The 14073-nt window shown below is 44.4% G+C and overlaps 3 protein-coding genes and 1 long non-coding RNA gene across 5 annotated transcripts; 2 read left to right on the plus strand and 2 right to left on the minus strand.

Annotated features, from left to right (window-relative positions):
* The first annotated feature begins 68 nt into the window (after positions 1 to 68).
* Positions 69 to 1722, plus strand: LOC6525279 (palmitoyl-protein thioesterase 1). Of its 2 annotated transcripts, none has more exons than XM_039376969.2 (4): positions 69 to 652; positions 1066 to 1215; positions 1271 to 1397; positions 1446 to 1651. In XM_039376969.2, exons 1-4 carry the CDS (start codon positions 105 to 107, stop codon positions 1467 to 1469), a joined length of 849 nt encoding a protein of 282 aa, XP_039232903.1. In that variant the 5' UTR covers positions 69 to 104; the 3' UTR covers positions 1470 to 1651. The 2 variants fall into 2 exon arrangements, with proteins under 2 accessions (XP_039232903.1, XP_002101115.2); XM_002101079.3 differs by having other exon boundaries at positions 71 to 652; positions 1460 to 1722.
* Positions 1657 to 8808, minus strand: LOC6525280 (carbonic anhydrase 2). Its single transcript, XM_002101080.4, has 5 exons — positions 8537 to 8808; positions 3245 to 3596; positions 2590 to 3100; positions 2394 to 2530; positions 1657 to 2303 (listed from the first exon to the last, which is right to left on the minus strand). Exons 3-5 carry the CDS (start codon positions 3062 to 3064, stop codon positions 2163 to 2165), a joined length of 753 nt encoding a protein of 250 aa, XP_002101116.1. The 5' UTR covers positions 3065 to 3100; positions 3245 to 3596; positions 8537 to 8808; the 3' UTR covers positions 1657 to 2162.
* Positions 3743 to 7785, plus strand: LOC120322163. Its single transcript, XR_005561996.1, has 2 exons — positions 3743 to 7141; positions 7205 to 7785. It is a non-coding gene; the product is annotated as an uncharacterized LOC120322163 (long non-coding RNA).
* A 528-nt stretch (positions 8809 to 9336) lies between the features above and the next one.
* LOC6525281 (run domain Beclin-1-interacting and cysteine-rich domain-containing protein) lies at positions 9337 to 13234 on the minus strand. The gene is made up of 4 exons (XM_002101081.3): positions 12831 to 13234; positions 10509 to 12382; positions 10286 to 10439; positions 9337 to 10226 (listed from the first exon to the last, which is right to left on the minus strand). The coding sequence occupies exons 1-4, from the start codon at positions 13098 to 13100 to the stop codon at positions 10032 to 10034; spliced, it is 2493 nt and encodes an 830-aa protein (XP_002101117.1). The 5' UTR covers positions 13101 to 13234; the 3' UTR covers positions 9337 to 10031.
* Between the last annotated feature and the right edge of the window lie 839 nt (positions 13235 to 14073).

Raw genomic sequence — 14073 nt, forward strand, 5'->3', positions numbered from 1 at the left:
ATGGAATACCCCAATTATTCTGCGCAGCGGCTTCGACTCCAGCATGTTATCGATAACTATTGAGTTGATTTATTTATTTGATTAGTAAAGATAAGACTTCAACCATGATTTGTTTGTTTCCTTCTAGTCGTATAGTATGTCTTTTATGTTGGCTGTTTCTGATCCTGGCCCTCGTCCTTGGCTACATCTGGTGGAAGCCAACGAAAGGAGGAACCAATGCAGACGTCCTGCCGGTCGTTCTCTGGCACGGAATGGGCGACACCTGCTGCGTGCCCTTCAGCCTGGGTTCCATTATGAGCCTGATTGTGGAGCAGACAAAGGGCGGCTATGTGCGATCCCTGGAGATCGGCGGCAATGTTGTGCTGGACTGGGAGAGCGGCTTCTTCATACATCCCAACGAGCAGGTGGAATACGTTTGCCAACAACTGCAGCTGGATGAGCGCCTGGCCAAGGGATACAACGCAATCGGATTCTCGCAGGGCGGCCAGTTCCTGCGCGCGGTGGCCCAACGATGTCCGAATCCGCCGATGAGAACCCTCATCACCCTCGGCGGGCAGCACCAGGGCATCTTCGGGCTGCCCATGTGCCCCACCCTGACCATACGCTCCTGTGACTACATAACCAGGCTGCTGGACGATGCCGCCTACACACCGTGAGTCTCCTTTACAATCTTTATCGTGATTCTTTCGAAATATTGGTCCAATCATGGAATGTTATACCTCGTTGAATTCGTAATTAAATTTCCAATGGAACTGTGTTCAAAAATGGAAGTGGTATTTTAAAAAATTTTTCTTTCAATTTTTGACCATGATATTTGAGTTATTGCTGAAAATTGTATTTCTAAATAATAGAAATGAAGTCAGTTTTTATAGGATAAAAACCATTGATGGCTTGATTTAGCATACGGCAGCCAATTTTCTTTTTGAGAAGCTTGTTCACCAAACTTCAAGAGTTGTTTATGTTACTGCTAAATTCTTGGGATTCACATGCTTATTTATCCAACACCACCATATCGCCATCTCTTTCTTATCCGTGTACGTTCTCTCTTTTCTTGCATACGCCCAGTGAAGTCCAGAGTAAGTTGGTTCAGGCCACCTACTGGCACGATCCGATCATGGAGAACAAATACCGCCTGGGCAGCACATTTCTGGCGGACATTAACAATGAGCTCATCATCAACGAGTTCTACATTGAGAACCTACGCAAGCTGAAGAAGTAAGTTATATAGTTATAAAATTCATTTCGAGATATATCATCCATTGCATTGCAGATTTGTGATGGTGCAGTTCCTGAACGACACGATTGTGCAGCCGAAGGAATCCCAGTGGTTTCAATACTACACCAGCGGGCAGAACAAAGTCATCCAGCCCTTTACTGAAAGCAAAGTCTATGAGGATGTACGTACATAGTCTATCTATCACTTAACGTTCTAATATTATATGTACACTTTTTCTTATAGTTGGGATTGAACAAGATGCATCGACAAGGAAAACTTGTCTTTCTCGGCGTCGAAGGTGATCACTTGGCCATATCCAAAGCCTGGTTTATCCAAAACATAGTTCCTCTTTTACTCGAAAAGTGAGATGGTACCCAACAAGAACGTATTGTGACAAAATATAGCTTAAAGCCAAGATCCAGGTTAAACACATAATATAATGACTTTTTGATACTTTTATACATGTTTAATTAGATGTTTAATAAATTCAGTTTTGACATACAAAATGTGTTGGTTTGCTGTTCTTGTTTTCATATTTTCTCGCTTTCACTGTTTATCTAAATAACTTAAACGTTAGGATTACGTCTCTTGTAGATGTCTTAAGTAGTTGTGCCCGATATTTCTCTGAAATATTCAATGCAAGGCAACCGCGTGTTCCGACTAAAATGATTCCATACACGTAACCGTATCGTAAATACTCCGTATATATATGTATATGTATGCTTGTTAGGTATATAACGCTATGTACATGAGGCAAATAACAAAAGCAGCTTACAGACAATCATAGACAGATAAAAGTTTACATATAGCAATAGTTTAGATAGGAGACACTTTCACAGGCGATTGGGCGGAGGAAATTGCGCGGAAGGATGGGAAAGGAAGGAAAGTCAGCAGCGGGAATTATGGATTATCGAGAGAGTACTCCCCAAGTCATATGGCAAGCACATCATAACTTGGACTTTGGATTGGTGTTGCGGGCAAAGAAGATTTCCGGATCCTTGTGCGGACGCTGGATCTCGCGATAATTGTTGACTATCTTTTTGGACTCATCTTTGGGACACGATTGCAAATTGCGAAACACCTGAACCTGCAAATCAATAAAGGTGCATTAAATATGTTTCAAATGTGAGAGAGTGATTCTCCAATTTCGGGGATCATCTTGGTAAGAAACACGCACCTGGCCGCGCGACACGTAGATGGGAGTGCGGTAAATGATCCAGGTGACACTTTCAAAGTACGGCGCCGTTGTCAGCGAGCCCTTGTACGTGTAATAATGTTTGCTCAGCTCCTGCAGTCCAATCCACGATAGGCAATCTAAAAATGCAGAGTATGTTAATATAATAGTCATTTTGAAAGCCAAACTTCACACGTACCGGAATCCAGCGATGCACTTGTGTGGATCTTCTGAACGATGCGGATGCCCTCGGTGATCTTCTTGAACTCGGGACAGTCCTTTTCGCCGCAGGCCTGTATGAAGAAAGCGACGACGGCCAGGCCATCGGGCTTGTTCTTGGCCTCCGCGAAATCCTTGTACTTTGAGTTGTAGTGGACGGCATGGGCCTCCATTGAGTACTTCATGCCCTCCAGCGTATGCTCGCAGCCGGATTCATCGCAGTCCGACCAGTGAAAATGCAGCTGCTCAAACACGTACATGTCCTGTTCCAGGGCACCTCCGATTATGTATGGTTGCTGCTTTCGCTTGCTGAAAGTGACCATTGCTGAGGTGCCTGTGTTCTGTACCCGGGCCACGCCCACCGGCTCCCAGTGGCCATGGTACTCCAGTGGATCCACATCGTCGATGTGCTCGATGGCACGGTTGCTGATCTCAATTGGGGATTGTACGGGCATTGCTCTCTCCCAGATTCCTCCTCGAATTAAATTATGCTAAAAACAAAAGAAGTCCGAGATTAGAATGTATTCAAATATTTGATAATTGAGATGATCAAAGAGAAGTCCATTAACAACTTATAAAGAGAAGAGCCGAGATCATATTGCAATTGACTTTGCCATTGTCTCCCGTCTATGCACCTTTTTTCCAGTTTTGAACTCCTAATCCTAGCTCCTAGCACCGATTCCTAGCACCCAATTCGCACTGGCTACTCCTCCTCCGACGACGCCCTATGTGATGTGCGCTGCGTTCAGGTATTTCTTCTTCCGGAGCTTGTACACACGCCCGCGATCGTCGGCGCTGGCGTCCAAATGCTCGGCTGGTGACAGCAGCGCGGCTCGCGGTGGCGTTGGCGATGTCGACGTCGTGGTGGCGACTGCTCCGCTGGGCGCTCGCGTCTCGGAAAAGTTCTCTATGCCGGCGCCTCCAACGACCGACGCCTGCTCCTCCTCTTCAGGTCCACGGACTGCTTAAACCCACTTGGAAATGCACCTGTAAGAGGTAGAGAAATCGAGTTATTAGTTCGAGAGTCTTAGAAATGCAACTGCTTCTGCACAACGCGAATTCTTGAGCATCTTCCGTTTTTTTTGGGTAATTTTTTTTTTAAAGAAAACTTCAACTACATTATTTGTGCCATCTATAAGCCAGATATAACCAGCAATGTCAAGTGTTTAAAAGCGGTAATTTCCTGTAGCCAGCGGGAAACAGGAGTGGGCCATTCACGGCCACGGAATCAATTAAATGTTTAGCGTTTCGATTCGCGTGCTGGGGAGTCGCCCCCTGGAAAATTGATACCGCCGCCAATGCACTTTCCACCGCCCAACCGCCTTTGATTAGCCATTTGTGTAATTGAAGGACGGATAAATGTCTTTATTTAATGCCAGAGCACCGCCTCTTTTGGCCACTGCTTAAATATTAAAGGCAGTGGAAGTTGTCATCTTGTTTGCACAATTTCCAATTGCCTCGTTATAAAGTAATTTTCATCTATTGATTTTCACTTTATTTGCCATTTCAATAGGGCACAATCGAAGCGGGCTTTCGACTGCGAAGCGTTGACGCAATTAAATATTGATTGGCAGGGAAATTCTTGCAATTGACGCATAAAAGAGTGTTAAAGACATCAGACGGTGAAGGATGTGCACAGAAACCGAAGGCCGATTGTGTGACTATTAATCTAATCGATAAAAGGTGTAAATACCTATTGCGAAAAGTAAAAGTGGTTTATCAAGGAAGTTGGGGAATAAATGGTTGCTCTTAATACTTTTTAAACTATTAGCTAACATTTAATCGCGACGTCGATTAAGTGACGTCTTTTGATGAGCTCTCTCGTTTATAGGATGTCATATTATGTACATGTAAATAAATAGTATTTTCAAGGCAGGTGCTAAAAAGTGATTAAGATAAGAGGATGGAAATAGGTGAGAAATAACATTCTACAGGTTATTTCTTGGCTTTAACAACTCAAATACACTCTGTTTATTCGATTTTAATGTACCATCCAAACGACTCGAGGCACAGACGAGTGTGCCATATACCAAATTAGTTTCCTATCGATTTATGGCAGCAGCTTAAAGCCAGATTAACGCGACGACTAGAGTTAAATGTTTGGCAATCATAAAGCGAAATATGATTTTAATTGGCAGCTTTATAATCCGCCAGTCGACGCACTCAGAGATACAGCACCCAGTACACTCGCAGCCACAGTTCCAGACATGCCACACACACTTCACACACTCCACATACGACATGTGTGACATATACGACATATATGTGCGACATACAGGTGCAAGTGTCAAGAAGTCGATCGGCAGACGTGCGAGGAGCTTATCGCCGGGCGATAGCAACACGAGCTACAGCTACATATTTACGACAGACATAATGGGGCGACTCAAATAAACGATCGGCGATCGCAACGAAAGCATTTCCAGATAACTCCGACTCGATTCGACTTGACTCCCAATCCGATCCCATCCAAGGCTGCACCAAGAAGAGCCCGCGGCCTCAATTCGATTCGATTCGATTGGACTCCATTCGATTCGATTGGATTGGATTGGATCCATGAGGTGGTCATCAGAGACTTCCAGAACGCATTGACTCAGCCAAATATTGAATTTGCACTGGTCATTGGCCCTTTCACCACCTGCAAACAACCTGCCAGTGCTGGCATTATAAATAGATCGGATAGCTTATCTGATATCTGATTATTAAACTCTACACTTTGCTTCCGACGTCACTGATATTGTATAGTACATGGCCCAGTATATGGAACTCTATTGCTTTTCGCAGATCGATCAACAGTTTCCAATTAAGGAATTTCTTTAGTATCTTATCTTGCATTTAGACGTAGCTTGCAATTTTCTTAATTAACTACGGACTTACAAGCGTTTAATTGGGCTTCTTCATTTTATTTATACAGCTTCTATACTCCCATCCATTTAGTTTTAGTTTAGTATAGTTTTACTTGATTTTATTTCTTATTAAGCTACGCAACTAAAAGGAGCAACTTGCTCTTTCCAGTTCCCACTGGCCTTTCTGCCTGGCGCATATGAGAGCACCTGATGCTGTGGCCCTTATCTTATCCAAGATATATACGATGTTTTCGTATTCCACTGACATCCATTCTCCATTTATCTTGTATTTATTTGATACTCCAGACGCACAGTGCCTGCTAATAATGTTCGCACCAAGTGCAGAATCTTCTACACATTTCATACAGTGCCTATTTCTCAAATTTCTCGTAACTAAACCTTTTATTTTTTGGATTCTGATTTAAACTTTTTTACGATTGTGCTGGTTATAAATAGTTCGTAGCTCGAGATTACCGATTACCTGCCAAAATCGGTTTGCAATGCCTCGTTTCCCTGTGTATGTACATACATTTCGGTTCGGTTATCTCGCCCAACTTTTTTACTATCTGCATAAAATTACACAACTAATGGTGGGTAAACACACAGAAAGGGGAAAATCGTATTTATAGACCGCCGGTCGGTATTTGAGTTATCATTATGATAGAATTTGCATAGAGTGGAGAGTGGATTATTATTTTTTTTTTCATATTTTCGGGCATTGATAAGGTGGGATTCGATGGGTGGAAAATTAACGGAGCCGAATTCAAGTGGCGGATTGATTCAAGTGCCTGCAACGCGTCACCGGTGGCCTTGGAGGAGGGGCTGCGATCTGGGCGCGGGATTAGGGGCGTGGCCGTAGTTAGGCGGTTTCGTCCAGATAAAAAAAATGAAACATGACAATCAGTCATGTTGCCACTATCAAATGACTTTTGATTTCCGATACGATTCTGAAGCACTGCAAATTAATTCCATTTCCGTGCAAAGGTTAGGTTTGAACTTGATAATGATAATTGTGTCGTAAATGAACAATAAATAAAACCTTTTGTCATCGGTTTTTATCATATTCCATTAAAAATTCCATCTTTCGTCATACAATTTCAATCGTTATCCTTTTATCTTATAACCATTACTGGCATTTGGGGGTTCAAAGCTCAACGATAAGTGAAGTTACTCATATGGGTTGTGCTGGTTTTTGGCACTTCAACATTTCGAGCATAATTATTTGTTTGCTGTGTAAATTTCCGCTATCGAGATGATGTCGAACCGAAAACGTCAGCAGTTCCACCACTTAGTTGATATCCAATCGCAGCTTATCGCACCAGAGGAGCGACTTGTTCCCCCGGATCGCATCGCATGGAATGGAATAGAATCGAATTGGATGGGATCGGATCGGATGGGATCCAAGTCTCTAGAGTGAGCGTGTGGAATCAGCGGAATTTGTGCGGTCACAAGTGGCCGTGAAATGGGCATGTACATATGTATGTACATATATTGTACATTTAGTAAGCCGGTCGGACCGAAATACTCCGCAATAAATAAGTGTGCTTAAGTAATTGCATTGACCGATGGCCCCATCGAGCAAATAAGTCAACAAAACACCAAACTACTCGACGAAATGCTGCAAATACAGTAGCACGTTTGATGAAAGATGAACCTTGAAATTATTTATATACACATACATGTACATATGTAAGTTTCCACATTCCCACAGCGCTGCAGGTTGTATTAATTGAGAAGAGCTTTTCATTTAAGGCGGGGTGCGATAGATGCGATACATTTCGAGAGTTCCATAGACCGGAACAGGAGTTCCAGCGGCAAATGGGAGCTACCTTCATTGGTACAACGGACAACGGACAGCGGACAGCTACTTTCGCAGCCTTACATGACCTCATCCACCCATCAAATCCAAATGCGTTATCCAACTGGCCATCCAACTGGCATTTCATATGGGCAAGTCAACGTTGACGAGGCGACAGAAGGAGCAACAGGAGAGCCCGCTATCGACCAAATAACACGTGTCCTAACGACTCAAAGCCCCTGATAGTCCGAGGTGGGGTAATACTACGTCGGGAGGGGTAGTACATGTATCTAAATACACACATATGCGTATCTCTTGGTTTTATTAAATGTGTAACGCTCTATTTGTATGCAGCAAATATCAATTTGCAATTGGGTGACAAGCTCAGTCGAATCAAATGTAAACACAACAACATAGATAGTACAAATTCTCCTAATGTATACTCTACATTTTCAATTAATTACTCTTGTGCACATAAAATGAGATTAGAAAAGGCGTTTCAAGGAATCTAGAGGATACCCTTACATTTCGATAATCATTCATTGTTTACATCTACGCATGCCCAACAGATGGCGCTATGTTGCTTTCTATTGTTTTCTATTTTCGTTCCTACTGACGCTTGTCACGCAACATTCATTCAATGTACCCTGTAATTACAGGGTATTTCAAGTTTAGCCACCGCATCAGCTGTTTTTCTGATTGGTCTTTTTGCAATGGCATAGAGAAGCAGGAAAAGAAACCGCAAGAGAAGCGGAAAAAAGTGAAGCAAATCAATAATATACAATATTTTTGTTTTTGCTCCAAGTGCAGGGTCACACACGCACACACACTCATAGTTGACCTTCACATGGATGTTGAGGGGGAGAGGGAGAGAGAGAAGGAAAAGGAGTGTGAAATTCACTCGAACATTAAATAATTGCTTGTGGGAGGGAGAGGGGTTGTAAAAATATGATTAACGACAGAGCAAAGACAATATGTGTAATACAGTCGCTATCTCGCTCACTCATTCGCCGCTCTACGTGCTCTTCTAAATGCTCTCTTCTCTGCTCACTCATTTGCATTTCGTTTTTGGTTTTTTTTTTTTGTGATTTTTGGGACAAGCGGCCGGCGTTGTTGTTGTTTCCTTTTAAGTGTTTGTTTTTTTCCGTTGGCGGCGACAGACATTTTTAATAGCGAACACACACACACGAACACTCCTAATTTGCGCATGTGTGTGTGGAGTGTAGAAGAAGAGCGAAGTTTCGGAAGTTTTTGTGTCATCTTCCTATTTCGCTGGAAATATTTACCTGTTGATTTAATTTCGCCTATTTGCCCGTTCTCCGCTCGGTTCTCCGATATTCGCCGATACCTAATTAGCAAACAATCGACGGCATTTATTTATGCTCTTAATTTCGCATTTGCCGCCGCGCACACAAGCACAACACACATGTACACACGCACTGCGCAAAAAACAAGAACAAAAACCGTGTACGAACGCTAAACGCGAAATTCAAAGCGAATTATTTTCAATTTCAGAACGAAAATTCAATGCGCGCAGCGTGAATTGCGATTGGTAACTAATGAAATAAATCCGTGGTTCACTTCGCTTTAATTTCGGTTCGTTCGCTCCGATTCCGAGGTTTATGGGTGCAGAAGTCACGAACTAGTTGCTGTTCGTAAATCGTGTGCGATGTATCGGGTGTTTTTAATTCAGTTTGACATTCAAACTCATTGTTTGCCCTAGAGCTCTTCCAAAAGAATATGCAATTTGTTCTTGAACTTTTCCCAACTGCTATTATTTTGTTAAAGTACATTGAAGTTCGCAAATTAATGACGTGTACCCGTCTGAAACCAAAAAGCACTAACGCGTTCGGCAAAATACCAAAGAACTGGTTCTTTGCGGAAAGGAACCACGTTTTTAACGGTTTTTACAAATTTAAATGATTAACATTTTGAATTTACAAGAATATTAAATAATCAATAATGTCTTGAGGCTTTATACATTTTGCTATTTTTTTAAATATTTTGAATATTATGTATACTTTGACCCTCCATGACTCACATTATAATGCCATCCCTGTAATAAAAATATAGTATGCACAAAACATTCGTATCATATTTGTTATTTATGTAAAAAATCAACATGTGTTCACACCTTTCGCTTGAGGTAAACGATTCTCATAACAGTTTTGGTAATTTAAATGGTTATTTACAGTAGTTGTATAAACAATCGTAGTTTGTATGTAAATATATAAAATCACTAGGGAGAAACGCATTATTCGACCTCGGAAACTATAAGTTAAATATCTTTTTTTTCCTTTCTTATAACACATTTTTGATAATTATTTGATAATATGTTATCCAAAAGTGGGTTTGTTATTTGATTATGAGCAGGCATTTTAATAAATAATACTTTTTAAAATAAACATTGCTCTTTTACCAGGCAAATAAGTGATGTTCTAGTTTAGGTTTAGTTTTGTTTAGAAGCAAATTTCTTAAGGAAACCAAAAAGTTATGATTTCAGCGATAACTCCACGAATAAGCAACTTTGTGTTTCAATCAGAGGCAAATGAATTTATAAAAAAAAAAACAAGAGAGTCTAAGATACTAATAAATAAGCAAATAAAAAAAAAAAACAGGCGTGATCGCTGTCACTTTAACAAATTCGTATCGATTTAACGCAAAAACAAAGATTTGAATATGGTATACATAGTTTCCAAGGCGAACGTGGTTTTCACATATCGTCGCCAATTCCTGTACTGTCCTTTGATTTCTGAGTTGCTTATTTACTTTGATTGGATGTTAGCTGGCACGACTTTGAAGACGGGAGCACCTGGGACACGGGACATCTTGGCTGCGACACCGACTCCTGACCTTCCAGCAGCCGTTGTGGAAACAGGCGCCGCACCGATCGCAGCGCTGTACTTTTCGCTGCCACGGATAGATGAGCTCACCGCCCTTGCAATGCTCACAAACGAAGGCACGACCAGTACATAGCTAAAAAATATTACAATGAATGGTGGGTGCTCTCAGCCATCCCATTTCTGACCACTAACCACACAGTTTTGAACATGCTGTTCGCTCAGAGCGATCACCTCCTTTATGGAGCGATTCATGCTGGTGTTCTGCACGTCCACGAAATCGCACATGGACCACATATCCGGATCCTGGGTGATGTGCGCCGGAATGGCATTGAAGAACGCTTGTTCTCTGCAAAATGAGACGAGAAAAGAAGTAATTGAATTAAACGCATTGATTGTTTATGGTCCCCCCACTCACCTCGTTGCAAATCGACAGTTCGCTATGAATCCCTTGACCGCCTGGAGTTGCAGCCTCCTCTTTCTCGCCTTGGCCAGTTCCTTGTGCTTGTACAGTTGGCTATTCAGATCCGGAACATGGAACAGCGGAAAGGCGTACATCTGCTCGATTAGACGGTATGCAAAGGAGCATACTGGATAGCAGCGAAAGTCCCAGGAGCGAAGGATCCTGGCGGGAATCGCAGAAATCTGGTTGCGATGACAGCCGGTGCACAGGTATTTGCCCAGATAGGTGCAGTAGCGAAAGTGCTGCTGCAGGTGCTTGGCCACCCGCATGCCACAGCCGGCACAGCGATTATTCTGCTTTTGCAGCACCTTGGAACGGTTCTCCGAGGGATGTTCGGTGAATATGATCTGCTGACGAGGCGGTGCCCAACTGGAGGTGCCCCTGGTCAGACTGGCCTGCTCATGATCCTGCTTTGGCATGGGCAGCGGCAGCAGTTGCTGCGGTGCCTCCTGCTCGGAAACCAACCACTTGAGGTGGCCCAAACGGGGCAGCTGCTGCTCACTGAAACGGGATATCAGCTGGAGACCCACAGCCTCAGCGCTGTGATTCTGCATGCCAGCGGGAATCTGCTCCGCATAGGGCATCAGATTCGGCTCCGACAGATTATGGCTCGTCTGACCCGCTGGTCTGGCCAGTCTCCTGCTCCACTTGACATGTTCTATGGCCGTAATGCAAGCCTCCGAAATTCTGAAATGGGCGTTCTCCTTCTCCAGTTGCGTATTGTTGTGCGTTTGGCGGGACATTTGCAGGAAGGAGGCCAGCGATTGCTGGTCCATCTTATCGCTGCCTGGCGTAATGCTCACTGAACTGGATGCTGTTGTGGAAGTGGTGCTGCCGCCGGCTGATCCTTGAATATCCCAGGGAGCCGACGAGATGCAGGCTGTGCTGGGTGCAGCCTCATCCAGCATGCTGACGCCCTCGAAAAGGGTTTGCTGCTTCTTTAGCTTTCGACCGTTCACTGGCAGGAAGGTGTCCAACATGCCCCCATCTCCGGAGGCATTCAGATCCTCGCCCACGCCGCGCTGAAACCAACTGGTATAGATGGGCGACGAGCCAAAGAAGCTGCCCAGATAACTGCCCACTGACGTGGACGCTTTGGGTGCCTGCTGCATCTTCTCGTGCACCTCCTGTGGCACTTCATGGGGCGTTTGGTCGGTCCAGATCTTGATGTCATCACAGTTGATCATCTGGATGCGTCTGGGACTGTCGTGGGACGAACAGGAACTGGTAGATGGGGCATCCAAGTGGTCCTCCCTCAGCTTGTGGCTCCTGGAGCTGCTGAACGTTTGACAGCGCCTTCTGAAGGCTGCTCTATCGTCCAGCTCCTCGTGCTCCTGGCTGAGATTTGGTAGGCTCTTTAGTCGCCTCAGGAAGCTGCGTTTCTGCAGTCTTTCCTCTGGCACCGCTTGCAGTTTGGGCGATATGCTGAAATTCGGCTGTGAGCAAGTGCGTCGGTGGCGCAGCTGATGCCTAACCTCCAGCTGGCTCAGCAGTCCGCTCTGGTTCAGCTGGACGGCCGTTAGGCAAACAAACAAGGCGGTGGCATCACCGGATCGTCGCAGAAAGGCCTCCTCACTGGGATAGTAGAGCTCCATCAGCTCCGGATCGGAGACCAACGTTTGCAGGCACTGTGAAAGGCAACGGGCATGCAGGCAGCGGGTCGTCCACTCCCCAAGGAACTCCTCCACGCCGGCGGCCACTGACGCACTGTCTCTGGCAGCGTAATCCGGTCGATAAGGCGGCGGTTTGGTCTGCTGTTGCTGTATTCCCGCACTGGCCAGCAGAAACTCAAAGTCGTCCGCCAGTCGGCGAAGTTCCACGGGCTGCAACTGATAAGAATGGAGCGTGAGGCGTTGCATAAATACAATTCGATTGCAAAACAATGGGGAAAGTCTACGACATGCGCGCCACGAGTTGCTGATACCCTCTCTATGTGGGACGGATTTACAGGGAAATTTACTTGAATACATATGTACATATGTGTGGATGTTTACATCATACTTGATTGCTCATGGTATTGGGCTACATGAACTTTAGAATCCCACTACTTTATAATTATTTGTTAATATAGAGTTTACTCTATTCTGTATAAATCTGGTTTGTTCTTTAAACTTTTGGGATCAGCTTTACGATCCCATCTGCTAATATATTTACATATGCGTATGCCCAATCACAGAACAAGATGAATCATGGGATCAACATGCCCCGCTCTAAGTGTAGGGTATCGGCGACTTGTGAGTGATGTTCTGGGGACTTCCACGGGGAAACGCAACTCACCAGGCCATGCTGCAAAATTCTGGTGCAGCTTTGGGCCAGCAACTGCAGTCCGTCCGTGGATTTGGCCGCGCGGAACCAGAAATTCGTAGATCTTCGCAAGTCCGCGAGCAGGGAACTCCTTGCCAGCTGCTGTTGTTGTTGCTGCTGCTTCTGCTGCTGCGGCTGTTGCTGCGGATGGTCATGGTGATGATGCAGTGCCTCGCCTGCTGCGTCCACCGCGCCTTCAGTTGCGTCTGCAGCGAACGTGGGCGGTGGCGGGGGCGTGGCCATGGCTGTGCACACTGTCAGAGGGGCGCGGGGGGGCGGAGCGGTTGCATATTCGCGGTGCGCGATACAATTGATTCAAGTCTCTTCAGCTTGTTTTGATTGTTTTTTATTGCGATTTTTATTGTTATTGTTTGACTCGATACTAATCGATTAGTTCAAGTTACACTGCCAATCGATAGCAGGTGGTCGCAGTTTTTCGATTGCACAGATTGACATGCTGTTATTGTTTGTGAGGTTTGAGGTTTGTGTCATGACTGCGGTGGTTGTTGTACCTGCTAATAGCTCTTGGCAGTGCTGCTGAACAGCCGCCAGATGGCGCTGTGTGAACAACACCTGCTGTTCCCACTATTACCGTTAAGTGTGTGGGCGTTGTCTTCCCTTTACGATCCACACCACTGATTGGTGCAAATCGCCATGGAGCTGCGCAGTGTGGAAATTTTCAAAATGTCAAAACGCTGGCCACGCCCATTAGATGTTTTTGAACTGTTTCATCTTCTTTCTTTTTCGTCGACAGCGCTGCTTTGTGAAACGTTCCTCTTCTTCTTCTTATTCTTCTTACTGCTGCTTTATGTGTGTGTGTGTGTTCGTTGGCTTGTTTGTTTGTTTGTTTGTTTGTGCTTCGTTTGTCGTATAAGTGATGAGTCAATTAACCCAACATTCCTTTCCTGGAGGCCACATATTGCTTTAATTAAACAGACAAACAAAATTGCAGCAGCAGCAGCAACAGCAGCAGCAACAATATCGCACTACTTTTGCCACCATTTTGTTTCCAGCTCCGCCCACCGCATTCGTTCCACACATTGTGACTTTTGCCAAATAAATATTTGCATTTATTTTTCACACAAAAGCACACTCGTACGTACACACATATACGCGCACATCACGCACACACATGCAACCTTGAAACAAAAGCAAGAAGAAGCATTGTACTGGGCTCTTAATTAAACTTTAATTACTTGTAATTAATAAAGTTGAT

The sequence above is a fragment of the Drosophila yakuba genome, chromosome X (assembly GCF_016746365.2).
Source record: "Drosophila yakuba strain Tai18E2 chromosome X, Prin_Dyak_Tai18E2_2.1, whole genome shotgun sequence".
In the NCBI taxonomy this organism is placed as follows: domain Eukaryota; kingdom Metazoa; phylum Arthropoda; class Insecta; order Diptera; family Drosophilidae; genus Drosophila; species Drosophila yakuba.

Coding starts and splice junctions, on each gene's coding strand:
- LOC6525280 (XM_002101080.4), bottom strand. CDS start 3,064: ATGCCCGTACAATCCCCAATTGAGATCAGCAACCGTGCCATCGAGCAC. Junction 2,531..2,589: donor AAGTGCATCGCTGGATTCCG/GTACGTGTGAAG, acceptor CTGCATTTTTAG/ATTGCCTATCGTGGATTGGA. Junction 2,304..2,393: donor TCTACGTGTCGCGCGGCCAG/GTGCGTGTTTCT, acceptor ATTGATTTGCAG/GTTCAGGTGTTTCGCAATTT.
- LOC6525281 (XM_002101081.3), bottom strand. CDS start 13,100: ATGGCCACGCCCCCGCCACCGCCCACGTTCGCTGCAGACGCAACTGAA. Junction 12,383..12,830: donor GAATTTTGCAGCATGGCCTG/GTGAGTTGCGTT, acceptor CATTCTTATCAG/TTGCAGCCCGTGGAACTTCG. Junction 10,227..10,285: donor AGCATGTTCAAAACTGTGTG/GTTAGTGGTCAG, acceptor AATATTTTTTAG/CTATGTACTGGTCGTGCCTT.
- LOC6525279 (XM_002101079.3), top strand. CDS start 105: ATGATTTGTTTGTTTCCTTCTAGTCGTATAGTATGTCTTTTATGTTGG. Junction 653..1,065: donor GACGATGCCGCCTACACACC/GTGAGTCTCCTT, acceptor GCATACGCCCAG/TGAAGTCCAGAGTAAGTTGG. Junction 1,398..1,459: donor AAAGCAAAGTCTATGAGGAT/GTACGTACATAG, acceptor TTTTTCTTATAG/TTGGGATTGAACAAGATGCA.